The 15,372-nt window shown below is 39.0% G+C and overlaps 2 protein-coding genes across 10 annotated transcripts in view; one reads left to right on the top strand and one right to left on the bottom strand.

Annotated features, from left to right (window-relative positions):
- The window catches only part of METTL8 (methyltransferase 8, tRNA N3-cytidine), an 85,742-nt gene extending 80,011 nt beyond the window's left edge, over positions 1-5,731 (bottom strand). For 4 of the 6 annotated variants that reach the window (XM_059167053.1, XM_059167057.1, XM_059167056.1 and 1 more), the window contains exon 1: positions 5,519-5,726. Coding sequence is in view for 1 of the 6 variants with exons in the window: in XM_059167056.1 (XP_059023039.1) it covers positions 5,519-5,527 (9 nt within the window). In the remaining 5 variants the exon portion in view is untranslated. Of the gene's footprint in view, positions 1-4,964; positions 4,988-5,518 lie in introns of those variants that run through there. The other 2 variants (XR_009351891.1, XM_059167055.1) reach the window with 2 other exon arrangements.
- DCAF17 (DDB1 and CUL4 associated factor 17) overlaps positions 5,012-15,372 on the top strand; it is a 41,790-nt gene continuing 31,429 nt past the window's right edge. Inside the window, exons 1-3 of one of the 4 annotated variants that reach the window (XM_059167049.1) lie at positions 5,013-5,213; positions 6,728-6,831; positions 14,944-15,034. In XM_059167049.1, coding sequence (XP_059023032.1) covers positions 14,975-15,034 — 60 coding nt within the window. In that variant the 5' untranslated portion in view covers positions 5,013-5,213; positions 6,728-6,831; positions 14,944-14,974. Of the gene's footprint in view, positions 5,214-5,870; positions 6,327-6,727; positions 6,832-14,943; positions 15,035-15,372 lie in introns of those variants that run through there. The other 3 variants (XM_059167048.1, XM_059167052.1, XM_059167051.1) reach the window with 3 other exon arrangements.

Here is a 15,372-nt window from a genome sequence, read left to right as displayed (position 1 = left end):
CATACAATGAAATACTATATAGCAGTAAAATAAATGAACTATAGGTACTTTGTCAAATGTTGAAAAAACGTTGAAGAAAAAATAGGCAAGAAGAGTAGAAGAACCTGTAAATATAGTATGATTCAATTTATATGATGTTCAATACACTCAAAACAATTTTTAAATTTTTTTATCTTTTTAAAAAGATCTTATTTATTTATTTGAAGGACATAGTGAGCAAGAGAGAGCATAAGCCAGGGGAGGGGCAGAGCGGAAGGAGGAGCAGACTCCCTGTGGACCAGGGAGCCTGATGTGGGACTGATCCCAGGATGCTGAGATCATGAAATGAGCCAAAGGCAGACGCTTAACCAACTGAGCCACTCAGACACACAATATTTTATTTTAAAGAGGAAAGAAAGTTCTGGGAACCAGGGGAGACATAAAGGAGATGTCAAAGTTTTAGGTAATGTCCTGGGTCTTTCTTATAAGTTGATGATAAATATATGGGTATTCCTTTTATAATAATTATTTATATATTGTGCTCTGTTACCTATACATGTTTTTGTTTGTTTGTTTTTTAAGATTTTTATTTATTTGAGAGAGCCAGTAAGCTAGAACCTACAAGCAGGGGGGCAGCAGAGGGAGAAGGAGAAGCAGGCTCCCTGCTGAGCAGGGAGCCCCATGCAGGGCTCTATCCCAGGACCCTAGGACCATGACCCGGGACCAAGGCAGATGCCCAAATGATTGAGCCACCCAGGCACCCCATACATGTTTTTTAAATAAGATAATTTAAAAATAAGAATAGTTTACAGACTTTACTACCAACCTTTAAACCTAAATCTCTGGATTTTATACATGCATGAATGTACTTCATGTTCAAACAATTATGAAAATATACTGAGAAAAGGAAACATAAAACCCAAACTTGTGGTCAAAAGCCTCAATAATTTAAAAATAAATTTCCAAAAGTGATTCTCACCTAAACTATACCAATTACCTGTTAAATGGTCTATTTCATTCTTGTTCCTAAAGGGAATGTCCTATCACTAGTGATTTTTCCATTAAATTACCATGGTCCCACATGCTCTGACTCCTGACCCACTGGGACCTGATTTTATTTCCTTCTTCCCACATGTCCTAACCACAGAACAGATCCTAACATTCCTTAGCATTAATATCTAAAAAGCTGATGTGTAAGTTTAATAAAAGGTAGATACTGCTTCATAGACATCACATCGTAAGTTGTTCCCTGCTTTCCATTTGTTCTGAGGAGTTTAGGGATGCTTATTTGTGGTTCTGCTTAATACGATTTCACTTGAATCTTTTCTTCATTGTTAGTATCTACTACACTAGAAGCCTTATCAACTCTACTTCCAAAATATATCCTGAATCTGTTCAGTTCTTTTCATTTCTCCTGCTACCATTCCAGCCCAAACACTATCATTGGTTACCTGAACCAAATGAACAGCCACCTGTTTTCTTTGCTTCCATTCTGGTCTCCCCACAGTACATTCTCCACATTATAAAGATTTTATTATAACACAAATCAGATCATGTCACTCTCTTTGATCAAATTCTCCTTTGGCTTTCTATTACAATAGAATAAAATCCAAAATTCCTTCCAGCCTACTTCTCCAAGTTCATCTCTCTCATGCACACTAAACCACCACACTGACCTGACAGTTTTAGAAAAAACCAAGGCTGTTAATTGCCTTGCAGACGCATTCAAGCATCTTCCTGCCTGGACTACTCTAAACTCAGTTTTTTGCAGACTGGCCCATCCTCATTATTCAGGGCTTAGCTCAAAAGTCCATTCTCTTAAAAAAAAAAAAAAAAAAAAAAAGTTCAATCTCCAAAGGCCTTCTGTGACTACTCTGGCTAACACAAAGCTTCCAAACACACTCTATCAAACACATTACCCTGTTTTATTTTCATTACAGCCCTTATCACTACCTGAAATCTTATTTTATTTTTTTTTTTTTTTTTTTTTTTTTTTTAAAGATTTTTATTTATTTGACAGAGAGAAATCACAAGTACACTGAGAGGCAGGCAGAGAGAGAGAGAGGGAAGCAGGCTCCCTGCTGAGCAGAGAGCCCAATGTGGGACTCGATCCCAGGACCCTGAGATCATGACCTGAGCCGAAGGCAGCGGCCTAACCCACTGAGCCACCCAGGCGCCCCTGAAATCTTATTTTAAAAATCTAGGTATTTATTGTCTATCTCCCTCCATATGTCGGGACCTTGTCCATCCCATTCACTGTTATACCCTATGCCAAAATAGTTCCCAGTATAATGTACATGAAAATAATTACATGCTGACTAAATGACTTCTTGTGGTTTTGGTTCAAGTTTATCTCTGAACAAATGTTCAAGTTTAATAACCTGAATGCTTTATTCGGTTATACTATGCTTCTTTAAACAAAATATATGAACAAAAAGCATTTTACTAACTTTTGAATTCATATTTCTTCTTCTCAATCTTTAAAATATCATGGTAGGGGAGCCTGGCTGGCTCAGTCGGTAGAGCATATGACTCTTGATCTTGGGGACATGAATTTGAGCCTCATGTTGGAAGCAGATTACTTAAAAAAAAAAAAAATTTTTTTAAATACATTAAACAAATCATGATAAATATGGCTAAGTATTCTGTAAACACAAAGGCACAGACTGAAAAAGAAGGAACAAAAATAAAAAACAATGTTTGTTTTATGTCTCAAATTGAGAAGGTACTTTCAAACCCTAAACTAGGGATATCTGTGCAAGCCATTTTACTGTCAACAAATGGAAAAAATATCTACTTTATAGGTAGAATTGTTGGGGATTTAAGTTTTTAAAAAGTTAGTTCTTCTTATGAACATTGTGGTTTCCTACTGATTTGAAGAATAAGGGGATTCTATACATTGTCCTTAGAATAGTCATTTAATCAACGTACATATGCACCCTTGTATACAGCCTAAAATGTGGTCAATGCATATGTATGTTGAATGAATGAATGGACTACTCTAAAAACAGTATGTTGGGGGGCACCTGGCTAGGTCAATCAGTAGAACAAGTAATTCTTGATCTTGGGGTCATGAGTTTAAGGCCCATTTTAGGAATAGAGACTCTGGGGTTTTTTGTTTTTATTTTTGTTTTAAAGCTTTCATTTATTTATTTGACAGAAAGAGAGATCACAAGTAGGAAGAGAGGGGCAGAGAGAGAGGGGGAAGCAGGCTCCCCGCTGAGGAGAGAGCCCAATGCCAGGCTGGATCCCAGGACCCTGAGATGATGACCTGAGCCGAAGACAGAGGCTTAAGCCACTGGGCCAACCAGGCACCCCTAGGGAATAGAGCCTCCTTTAAAAAGAGAGAGAGAGAGAGAGAGAGAATAAAAACATATGTTGGGAAAACAGACAAACAACAATTCTAATATAGTGCAGCAAACAATGTATGCAGAGTAACATGTTAGAAGAGGCAAGACCATAACTAAAGTGAAGGGGTCAGGAAAAGTGTCGGAGTAGAGCTGTGATACCTGGGATGAGTCATGAGATAAACACAAAAGAGAAAAAAAGGAAGGAAGCATCAAAGATACAAAGATGTATCTTTGAGATGCAAAGATACACTGGCTTAAGCAAGTGAGCAACATTCAGAACCACAATAGCAAATGTTAAGGATGGACAAAGAAATAAGGCTGAAAGTGTGGGCAAGATGCAGATAACAATGCCCTGATACTACTTTAAGGGATTCAGATTTTGTCTTATAAGGCACCTACACAGACCCCAGATGTAGCCCCAAAGCCATGTTTCTCCTAGAGAAACCTTTTATTTTCAGCTTGATTAAAATAAAAAACAAAAACATTTTTTAAAAGGATATTCTGGATCATCTGAATGGCCACCTTTTAACTGATTACTGTCATAAGATTTCAGTTCACATGTTTGTGTTCAGCAGTGCACTGGCAAACAACTGGTACCATTTGTCACTGGCACAGGTTAATGAGAAAGAAATGGGAACTACTTTATGTAAAGGATGGTGTTTGACAAGCGAAGGTCAAATAAAGCCATGACACGTTGAATAAAGGAAAGCTTTGCAGTGGTTTAAAGAAAGAAAAAGACCTTTTCTAAGGAAATTATGCTATGAAGAACAGTGAACATTTGCTTTTGAAGCTTATTAGGTCCAGCAAAAACAGTCTCATTGGTAACAAAGAATATGTATTCATTTGAATTTATTTGTTTTATAATTGTGCTTCATTTAACTTATAACTGGGAGTTACAGTCGTATAAGATATACAACATAAGGAGTTTATATATAGTTTTATATTTGCATATATTTAACATACTGAAAATATTTTAAGTTAACAATAGAGAATCCTGGGTATCGACTCAGGCTTGAGAAATTCTGTTCTGGGAGCCACTGAAAGATGTTACTGAAGAAATGACAAATTTGTGCTTTAGAAAAACCACTCTGTCAGCAGCATGGAGGGTTGGAATCGCAAGTACTTAAGCAAGGCAAGAAGGAGGATACTTAATATAATAATGTGATAAAATTGTGAGGCCCTAAATTACTTAGGTGATATAAAAAGGAGACAGATAGGAGTTAGAGTCAAAAAGATCTGGTTGTGGGTGAGGAAAGGAAGGTATTCAGGAGGACAGCCCTCTGGGTGAGTTGGTGGTAGGATAAAAACCACAGGAAGACAAAACAAGTGAGGGTGAAGGGGAATGAGAAGTGAGAGATGATGAATTTAAGTCAGCAATGATTTGAATTTCATTCCATCCAAAGAAAATCCAGTTCTCGTTTCTGGGTCCCAGTTTTCTCGGTGACAGCTGCATTCATGAATTACCAAATTAACTATTATAGCGCGCTCTAAAAATACACATAGCACTCCACAGTATGCTGTAAATAAGTCATGAGAAATCAGCAAAAGCCCAGGCCCTGAAGGAAATTCGGCAGGGTTAAAAAGAGATGTGACAAATTGTTACTCAACACTTAAATTGTGACCCAACGCACTCACCCAGTACGGTACTCTGCTCTGTCAGTCAGAGGCAACCGTTCTCTCGCCCAAGTAGGAACGAGAGGTGGCGAGCCGAGCCCACGTGGAAGATGCAAAGGCACCACCCTCAAGGGGCTCGCAAAGCAATGGGGCACACCAAGTGACCGATTACGGAAAATGTAGTGTCGTGGGAACTTTGATCCTACAGGCAGGGGTCGCTGACAAAGTTACCTTTTACTTAGACGAATCAACGTGGAATATCTTAGTCCGGTAAGAATGTAAACATTTCCCATTTTATTACCAAAAGAAGGAAAGGAAAAAAAAAAAAAAAAAAAAGAGGAAGAAGAGGCGAGAGGAAGGAAAATAATTATCGCGAAACCAGCCTGTGTCCCCGCAGACCACGGAAAGGCGAGCTCTGGAAAAGAGTAATTCAACCCTAGTTCGGTGGGAATGCAAGCATCTTCCACCACTAACTCATCATTCAATAACATAATGTTCCTAGACCCAAAATGTTTAACCATCAACCTCATCCACAACGTCCAACGTGCGACTGGGGGGAAAGCCGCGGGGCGTACCTTTAGCATGGACGCTGCTTTGGGGGAGGGGAGGTCGCACTCGATACAGCGCCCCTCTCGGCACCCGGCCAGGGCCTCCCAGAACGAAAATCGGGGGAGTGAGGGTACCGGGGCGGCACAATTCGTACTGTAAACCGACACCAGGAGGCGGCAGCACAGCGCCCCCAGGGCTCTGGCCCGCGCCGCGTGCAGAGCCGGAAAGGGGTGTCCGCTGCACAGCGCAGCCTCTTCGCGGCCGGGCTGGGCGGGGCCACGACTGGTTGGAGGCAGGGCCGACGCAAGAGCTCCCTTCGCGCCGCCTGATGGGAATTGTAGTTCTGGGAATTAGCCAGGCTCCCTCAAAGGGCTCTGGGAACTACACTTCTTGTTGAGCGAACGGCTCCGGCAGGCCGCGCGTTACGGGGGCGTCACACTGCCCGCACCCGGGTCCAGAGCTGCAGAGTGTTTGAGGGGCAGGTCGGAGGGGGGTGCCTTTTCCTTCACTCTGCGCTCAGGCGGTGCTGATCCGTGTTATCTCGCCCCTCTGCCGTGCGCTCCTGGCCCGGCTCCCGGTGTCAGCTTTTCCTGGGCCCCTCAAGGAGTTGGGGCCTGGAGGTTCGGAGGTAACGGCCGCTGCCTGGCGCGGGAGCGAGGGGCGCTCCCCTCTTCAGCCCAGCCAACCCCGCACCTGGCCCTTGCCTCCATGGGCCCAACTCAGAAACCCAACGTGTGCCGCCAGCTGAGTCGCCGGGCGCTGGGCTTCTTCTCGCGGGACGCAGGCGTGGTGCAGAGGACGAACCTGGGCATCCTGAGGGTGCTGGTGTGCCAGGTGATCGCCGGCGGCTGGGAATGGGGCCAAGGGCAGGGGGCGACTGGCGGCCAAGCCTCCTCCCGGGGCGCAGTTTTTATGTATTAGAGCTCTCTTTTAAGAAGATCACATGTCTTGAGCAGGGGAATCCAGGCCCTGAACCTGGGGAGTTAGTAAGTATCTGTTAGAACCGGCAGATGCTTTTAGTTTTAAGCTTCTTATGTCTTCCTGCAAATGATCTTCCAGAAATTTGGTCACCCCGCTTAACACGTGAGGGCAGAGTGAGGAAGATAGGAACATAATGTTTTAAATAACGTACGTAGGATTACTTTGAATACTGTAAGTTTAACTATCCCACTTAAAATCGGTGCACGGTAGAGACTTACGAGTTATTCCTTAAACCAAAATTCCTTGTCTTTCAGGAAAGTACTAAATTTAAGAATGTGTGGACAACTCATTCCAAGTCACCTATAGCCTATGAGAGAGGAAGAATATATTTTGACAATTATCGGTGCTGTGTCAGCAGGTATCTTTTTGATGAACATTTTTGCTTTAATTCACCTCACTATTAATCTTGACTAATTTTTATAGAACCACATGCTATTTCGGTGCTTAATGAAATAGGAAGAATAAAAAAATTAGCCCAAAATAAGAGTAAGTGGTAAAAATGGGTTGTAATTTTAAAATCTTGTTAAATTCGAAGTTAGAGATTTCATCTTTGCAAATACCAATTTAAAACGAATTTAGAGTGCAGGCAAAATGATGGGTTGCTCAGGGTATGGTATAATGTTTTATTATGCTTAAAAGATAACAGAGTTAAGGAAGCCAGGTATCTAATAATTAGATACTGCTTTAGAGAGTAATTTTTTAAAGATTTTTATTTATTTATCTGAGAGAGAGAGAGATAGGAAGAGAGAGAGAGAGCAGGAGCAGGAAGGAGTGAGAGAAGCAGGCTCCCTGCTGAGCAGGGACCTCAATCCTCAATCCCACAACCCTGGGATCATGCCCTGAGTCACCCAGGCACCCCTAGAGAATCTCCCTGTTTTGTTTTGGAAGTACTTGCCTTTTCTTGTTTGTTTTAAGAGAAAAATTTAAACTTGCTTCAAAGAGAGTAGTATAAGTGAACCTCCCTATACTCATTACCTAGATTCAAAAGTGATCCACATTTTGCTGCATTTGCTTTTCTAACCCATTGCCACCTTTTCCTTGACCTTTTTACTAAGTATTTTAAAGCATATTTGAAATACCACACCACACTTAAGTTCACTTCTCTAAAAAAGAGGGACTTTTTTCTTTCTTTTAATAGCTTTATTAAGATATAATTCATATACTATACAGTTCACCTATTTAAAGTATACAATTTTATGGTTTTTGTTGAAATTCATATTCAATGATAGGAATTTTGGTGAACCATTGTGGTTCATATAGGTAACCATCACTACAGTTAACATTTTCATCACTTCAAAAAGAAACCCTATTCCATTAGCTGTAGCCCCATCAACATTACCCATAAGCAACTACTAGTATACTTTATGTTTCTATAGATGCACCTGTTCTGAACATTTCATCTGAATTGAATCACATAGTATGTGGTCTTTTGTGATTGACTTATTAGTAGATTACCAGTATATTATAAGAGAGTATAACTCAAGACAGCCAGATAGATGAGATATGTGGATATGTGGGAAAGGGGATGGTATATCCATTCTTTTTGAGCATACTACTGTCCCTAAATCTGTATGTGTTCACCAACCTAGAATTTTCTCTCCTTTGGTAATACATACATTTAGTGCTATTCATTTCCCTCAAGCTCTGTTTTTGCTGCATCCCACAAATGTTCATATATTTTATTCATCTTCATTTTGTTAAAAATATTTTAAAATTTCTCATGAAACTTCTTTGACTCATATGTTAATTAGAAGTCTGTTGTTTAATCTCCAAATCTTCTGGGATTTTCCAGCTTTCTGTTATTGACTTCTTTTTTCTTTTTTTTTTAAGATTTTATTTATTTATTTGACAGGCAGAGATCACAAGTAGGCAGAGAGGCAGGCAGAGAAAGAGAAAGAAGCAGGCTCCCTGCTAAGCAGAGAGCCTGATGTGGGGCTCAATCCCAGGACCCAGGGATCATGACCTGAGCCGAAGGCAGAAGCTTAACCCACTGAGCCACCCAGGCGCCCCTCTGTTATTGACTTATCATTTATTTCCACTGTGGTCTGAAAGTAATACTTTGTATTACTTCCGCTCTTAAATTTGTAAAGGTGTGTTTTGTGGCCCAGATTGTGGTCTCTTGGTGAATTTCATCTGAGCTTGAGAAGAATGTGTATTCTGCAGTTATTGGATGAAATATTTTTTGGAAGTTAGTCGGATCCCATTGACTGATAGTACTGTTCATTTCAACTATATCCTTATAGACTTCCTGTTTGCTGGACCCACCAGTTACTGACAGACATGTTGAAGTCTCCCAACTATAATAGTAGATTTGTTTCTACTTGTGTCCTATCAGTTTTTGTCTCACATGTTTTGACATTGTGTTGTTAGATGGTATACACTTTAAGGAATTTTATGCCTTCTTGAGGAAGTGACCCCCTTTATCATTATGTAATGCCACCATTTATCCCTCATAATTTTTTTGTGGAAGTCAACTTTGTCTGAAATTAATATAGCTACTCCAGCTTTCTTTTGATTAGTATCCGCATGGTATATCTTTATCCATTCCTTTACTATAATCTGTTTCTTTATATTTGAAATGGGTTTCTTGTAGACAACATGTATTCGAGTCCTGTTTTTTGATCCATTCTAACAGTCTCTGCCTTTTAATAGGTATAGACCATTCACATTTAGAGTGATTATTATTACAGTTGGTTTAATATACTCCCATGTAACTATTTTCTATTCATTGCTTTTTGTGCTTTTCTTGTCTTTCATTCTTTTTTGTCTTCTCTGCTTTTAATTGAGCATTTTATATGATTCCATTTTCTGTCTACTTTAGCATATCCATTATACTTCTTTTAAAAAATTTTTAATCGTTGCCTTAGAACTTGCAATGCATATTTACAACTAATTTAAATCACTTTCAAGTAGCGCTATAGCTCTACATGTGTAGCATAGTTACTTTATATTAGAGTATTTCTAATTGCTCCCTCCTGCCTTTTATAACATTGCTGCCATTCTTTTTATCCATGAGCTATATTCCCTGAATACCTTATTGCTGGTATTATTATGACAATAATATTATTATGTTACTATGCTATTATTATGACAGATAAATTTTTCTCTGTTAAATCAGTTAAGAATAAGAAAAATAAAGGATTTTATTTTACCTTTATTTATTTCTTTTATTTATTTATTTTATTTGAGAGAGAGAAAGAGAGCATCATGCACATACATGCACATGAGCAGGGGGAAGGGCAGAGGGAGAGAGAGAATCTCAAGCAGATACCCTGCTGAGTGTGGAGCTGGATTTGGGGCACAATCCTGAGATCGTGACCTGAGCCACTTACCTGACTGAGCCACCCAAGTGCCTGTATTTATTCCTTTTCTAACATTCTTCCTTTTTTAAGGTAGATCTGAGTTTCTGACCTATATTATTTTTCTTCTCTTTGAATGACTTTTTTGAACATTTCTTATAAAGCAGATCCGCCGGCAACACATTCCCTGCATTTTTGTTTATCTGAGAAAACCTGATTTCTTTTTGACTTTTGAAGGATAACTTCTCAGGATACAAAATTTTGGATTGGTTGAGTATATTATAAGTATTTATAAGAAATATATATTTGGACGTGATGTGATGAACACTGGGTGTTATATGGAATGAATCATTGAACATTATATCAAAAACTAATGATGTGCTATATATTGGCTAATTGAATTTAAATTAAAAAAAAAATCTATATTTGGTCATTCAGATGACCAAAATATTTTTCTCAGATATATTTGCTTTTTATCTATAGTTACTGAAAATACATCAGACTTGTAAAGGTGAAGGTAGGTATCTTGTTATTAATGAAGGTAACTTTCAGACCCCACCCAAGTATAATGACCTATTGCCTGGAGGACCAACTATGTGATTAGGGGGTTGGCACTGACCCCTGACCTCCAGGCAACAGAGGGGAGCTGGAGATTGAATCAGCTAGAGGCCAATGACTTAGTCAATCACAACTATACAATGAAGCCTCCATAAAACTTCAAGAGGACTGGGTTTGAAGAGCTCTGGGTTGGTGAACACTTGGAGATACAGGGAGAGTGGCTTTCCTGGAGAGAGCATGGAAGTTCCATGCCCTCTTCCCATACCTTTTCCTATGTATCTCTTCATCTAGGTGTTGATTGTATTCTTTATCATATCCTTTAATAAACTGGTAAACATAAGTAAATGCTTCCCTGAGTTCTATGAGCCACTATCAAAGAAACTAAAGAGAAGGTCATTGGAAGCTCAGTCTGTAGCCCATGGGTCAGAAACACAGGTAACAGCCTCGGGGCTTTGTAACTAGCATCTGAAGGTGGGGTAGTGGTGGAGGGCAGTCTTACTGGATTGAATCCTTAACCTGTGGAATCTGATACTATCTCCTAGTAGACAGTATAAGAATTAAGTTGAATTCTTAGATACTCTACTGGTATCTGAGTGTTGTGTGTGGGAGAATTCCACTCCCCTCATATTAGAATTGGGTGCAGGAGTCTTAAAGGACTGCGGTTGGGGGTTGTTTCATCACTTTAGATATTTTATGTCACTCCCTACTTGGCTTGCCTGTTTTCTAAAAAAGTCCAATCTAGGGCACCTGGGTGGCTCAGTCGGTTGGGTAGCTGTCTTTGGCCCAGGTCGTGGTCCTGGGGTCCTGGAATAGAGTCCAACGTGGGGCTCCCTGTGCAGTGGGGAGTCTGCTTCTCCCTCTGCCTCTGCCCCTCCTCCCTGCTTGTGTGCACTCTCTCTCTCTCTCTGGCAAATAAATAAATAATATATTTTAAAAAAAGAGAGAGAAGTCCAATGTAATTCCTATCCTGTTTTTTTTTTTTTTTAGAGAAGGTACTTTTTTCCTTTGGCTTCTTTCAAGATATTTTCTTTCTTTCTTTCTTTCTTTAAAGATTTTATTTATTTATTTGACAGACAGAGATCACCAGTAGGCAGAGAGAACGAAAGGAGGAAGCAGGCTCCCCGCTGAGCAGAGAGCTGGATGCAGGGCTCGATCCCGACCCTGGGATCACGACCTGAGTGGAAGGCAGAGGCTTTAACCCACTGAGCCACCCAGGCGCCCCGTATTTTTTATTTTCTATAGTTGGAATAATACGTATCTAAGTATAGGTTTTTAAATATTTTTCCTCTTTGGTGTTCTGTAAGCTTTTGGATTTGTGATTTGGTGCCTGTGATTAATTTTGGAAAATTCTCAACCATTATTGATTTCAAGTATTTCTTCTGTTCTCCTTTTCTTATCCTTTTAGTATTCCCATTATGTGTATGTTACGTCTTTTCTAATTCTCTGTCAGGATGTTGTGTTCTGCTTTTATCATTTTTTTTTTCATTGTTTTAGTTAAGTTTCTGTTGACGTATCTTCAGGTTTACCAGTCTTTCCTTGGCTGTGTCCAGTCTACTGATGAGCCCGTCAAAGACATTCTTCATTTGTATGGATTTTTTTATTTTTAGCATTTCCTTTTGATTTTGTTTTTAGGGTTTTTGTTTTTCAGTTTGGGGGTTGCTTTTTTTTGTTTTTTTCTTAAGATTTATTTATTTATTTGACACAGAGAGAGAGAACACAAGCAGGGGAGTACCAGGCAGAGGGAGAGGGAAAAGCAGGCTCCCAGTAGCCCCCCGATCTGCCTCCCTCAGCAAGGAGGTTCTGATGTTTGCTTTGTCTCTTCAATCTTTGCATTCTGCATTTTGCAAATTGCAGTTTACTTTGTATTTTTTTGTTGTAAGTTGTATGTGATGTAAAAGTGATTGTAGTAAAAGGGTCTTTAGAGTGAGGTTTTATGTTATGTTTGTTGTTTGCTGAAGCAGTAGGTTTCAGAGGCTAAAATTTCCTCTAGTGTCCTTGTTTTTGTTTAACTGGTACTGATTCCATTGGCTTACTCCTGCTAAGCTGTGATTCACCTCTCTTTCTAGTTTTGGGTGCAGCAGTTTGCTCTGTGATCTTAATTCTCTGATGTAACTAGGAACAGTTGTTGATTTTGTTTAACAGCTTTTTTTTCCCATAAGGACAGGAGTAATGACTCTTAAGCGCTTTACAGGATCAGAAACCAGAAGTTAGAGAAGATAGTTTGATATTTGTGCTGATCCGAGGAGGGATCCTTCCAACAATCTTTTTCTGATTCTCTCTAACAAATTAGCCAGCCTACAATTTAGCCTGTATGACCAGTGAATCTACAAATTTCTTCTCATTTGCCTTTCACCACAAACTCCACTGGTTTTAAGAGTGCTTTTAGGCTAGAACTTCTCCATACTCTGTGAAATGAAGTCAGTTCCTCTGGGAAGAGAATAGGGCTATATGCCTTAAGGCCTGCTTCTTCTGCCCAGGCAAAATCTTCAACCCAAGTCTTTAGAGTTGGTAGTAGGAGACAGGTTGAATCAATCGCATTCTTCTCTTTGAGTGACGCCCATGCTCTAAAAACTGAGCATCTGGAATTGAGGCAAACATTAGCCTCAGCTTTTCTTGCCTTTCTTAACGTGGAACCACTACTTTATGAGGTGGGCTAAGGGTAACTAGAGCCTCTCTATTCTTAGGCATGCCACGGCCAAGGTAGAGTTAGGGCTAGGTGGAAGAAGGGAGCCCCACTTTTTGACTGCACTCACCCATGACTCAGCCCCAGCAACAAGCAGCTGGGAGCTACATGAGAAATGCTGTCATCCTGGTCCCCAAAGAAGGTGACCCTCTGGGAGCTGGAGGTAGAGGGAGTCCTGCGCTCTTGGCTATACCAGTCTGGAGTAGTTTTCATCTTGCTGAGCTAAGAACAGTAAGGAGAGAGCACATCCTAGTTCAAACATCATTGACTCACTGTTCTTAGTGAACTCTAGCAGATTTTTTTTGAATAACTGTTTGTTTGCTATATGCTCCTAGGACCATTTCCAGAGACGTTAAATAGTTGTCCTTTTATAGTTTTCACCAGTTTTCCTGGAGAGCATGCCTATAGAGCTCGTCATGCTATCACATTGGAAGTGGATATCTGGACATTTCTTTATCTGATCATAATGTCATTACCACATCTAACAAAATTAGTAATAATTCTTTGGTAACATTTAATGCCTATTTCATAACTTGCCCAATTGAGAAATATCTGCTTTACTTAAAAAAAAAAAATACCTTAAATCTGGGAGGGTGGCATTGGTTGGTGATCTAATAATAAAATAGTTGGACTTCTTTACTATAGCATTAATGGGTATTTTACCCATAGTTTAGAATCACCTCGTAATTTAGAAGTTAAGGCTTGCTTTCAATCCTGTGAAATTCTGTTTGGTTTAAAACTTTGAATCAGAGAGGGGCACCTGGGTGGCTCAGTGGGTTAAAGCCTCTGCCTTTGGCTCAGGTCATGATCCCAGGGTCCTAGGATCGAGCCCTGCATCTGGCTCTCTGCTCCGCAGGGAGCCTGCTTCATCCTCTCTCTCTGCCTGCCTTTCTGCCTACTTGTGATCTCTGTCTGTCAAATAAAGAAATAAAATCTAAAAAAAAAAAAAATCAGTTGATTCTTCACTTTAAAAAAAAAAACTTTGAATCAGAGAACATCAAAGGTGAATAAAATTGTCACTCTGAAAAAAAAATTTTAAGATTTTTGTTTATTTGAGAGAGAGAAAGCACAAAGAGGGAGTGTTGGCAGAGGGAGAGAGAGAAACGGGCTCCTCACTGAGCAGGGATCCTGACAGGGGGCTTGATCCCAGAACCGTGGTATTATGACCTGAGCCGAAAGCCGACACTTAACTAACCGAGTCACCCAGGAGCCTCTGAAAATTGTTTCTAAACTGTAGTTTAATTTTAATGTTAATCAGTTAAAAAGGGGGAAAACATCTATAATCATATATCGATAGTAATCAGGTAAGTATAAACTAAAGGTAAGGGACTACTTTTCATATAAAAAATGTAGTGTTAACTACTGGTAGAGGTACAAACTTGTTTAACCTTTCTGAACGGGAATTTGGGAGTAGAAAAACTCCTAAAGGCATTTCCTTTTTTACCTACTAATTTTTATTCTAAAATAAAGGGACTCCTTATCTAATTTTCATTTTATAATATTAGAATAACAGTTTATGAGCCCCATGGAACTCAGCAGACATATTCACAGTTAAGGTCCAAGGGTAAAGAAAGAATTCAATATGATCCAATTTTGGAAAATAATCTGAAGGTAAGTATATGTATATACAGAAAACCCAGAAAGAAATGAACCAAAATGTTAATAATAGTTATTTTTGTAATTATATAGTATTATGATCTATTTTATTTTTCCAATTTTCTTTTTTTTTAATTTTTTAATTTTTATTTTTTAATTTTATTGTGAATTTTGTGATTAGAAAAAAAATGTTAACATTTAGTTAGGAAAAGGAAAGCAAAATAACAAGTTATATCTTGGTATTCCAAATCTCTGGAAAAAAGTCACTGAGAGCTGGGCAAACACTATCTGAGTTATCAAGAAGAATAATCATTGATTTTTCTTTTTTTCCCAGTGTTGCCTCAGAGCCAAGAAAACTTTATGAAATGCCAAAATGTTCCAAATCAGAAAAAATAGAGGATGCATTATTATGGGAATGCCCGGTGGTAAGATTTGCTTTTAGAGTATTTGTTTCTGACACATTTTTAGCCTAAAATAATTGATTATTGTTAATATATGTAAAAAAATAATAAAGCTTAAATATCGTAGTTATTTCTGACTCCTGAAAGGAGTCAAGAAGAGAGAATATCCTTTGCTTACTTTTTCTCATGAAATAACTTTTATTTTTAAAAAATATACATTAATATTATGAAGGCATTTAAAAAACGATGTCATTTGTTAATCTTGAAAACTGGAAAATGTTATGAACTGGTTAAAAGTTTTATAAGCAATGTAAGGAAGTTATTCTCAGTGTTTAAGAGATTTTTCTACTGATTTAAGAGAT

This window comes from Mustela lutreola, chromosome 3 (assembly GCF_030435805.1).
Source record: "Mustela lutreola isolate mMusLut2 chromosome 3, mMusLut2.pri, whole genome shotgun sequence".
Lineage (NCBI taxonomy): Eukaryota > Metazoa > Chordata > Mammalia > Carnivora > Mustelidae > Mustela > Mustela lutreola.
The sequence above is the reverse complement of the archived record's forward strand: the minus strand, read 5'-3'. Positions and strand labels throughout refer to the sequence as shown.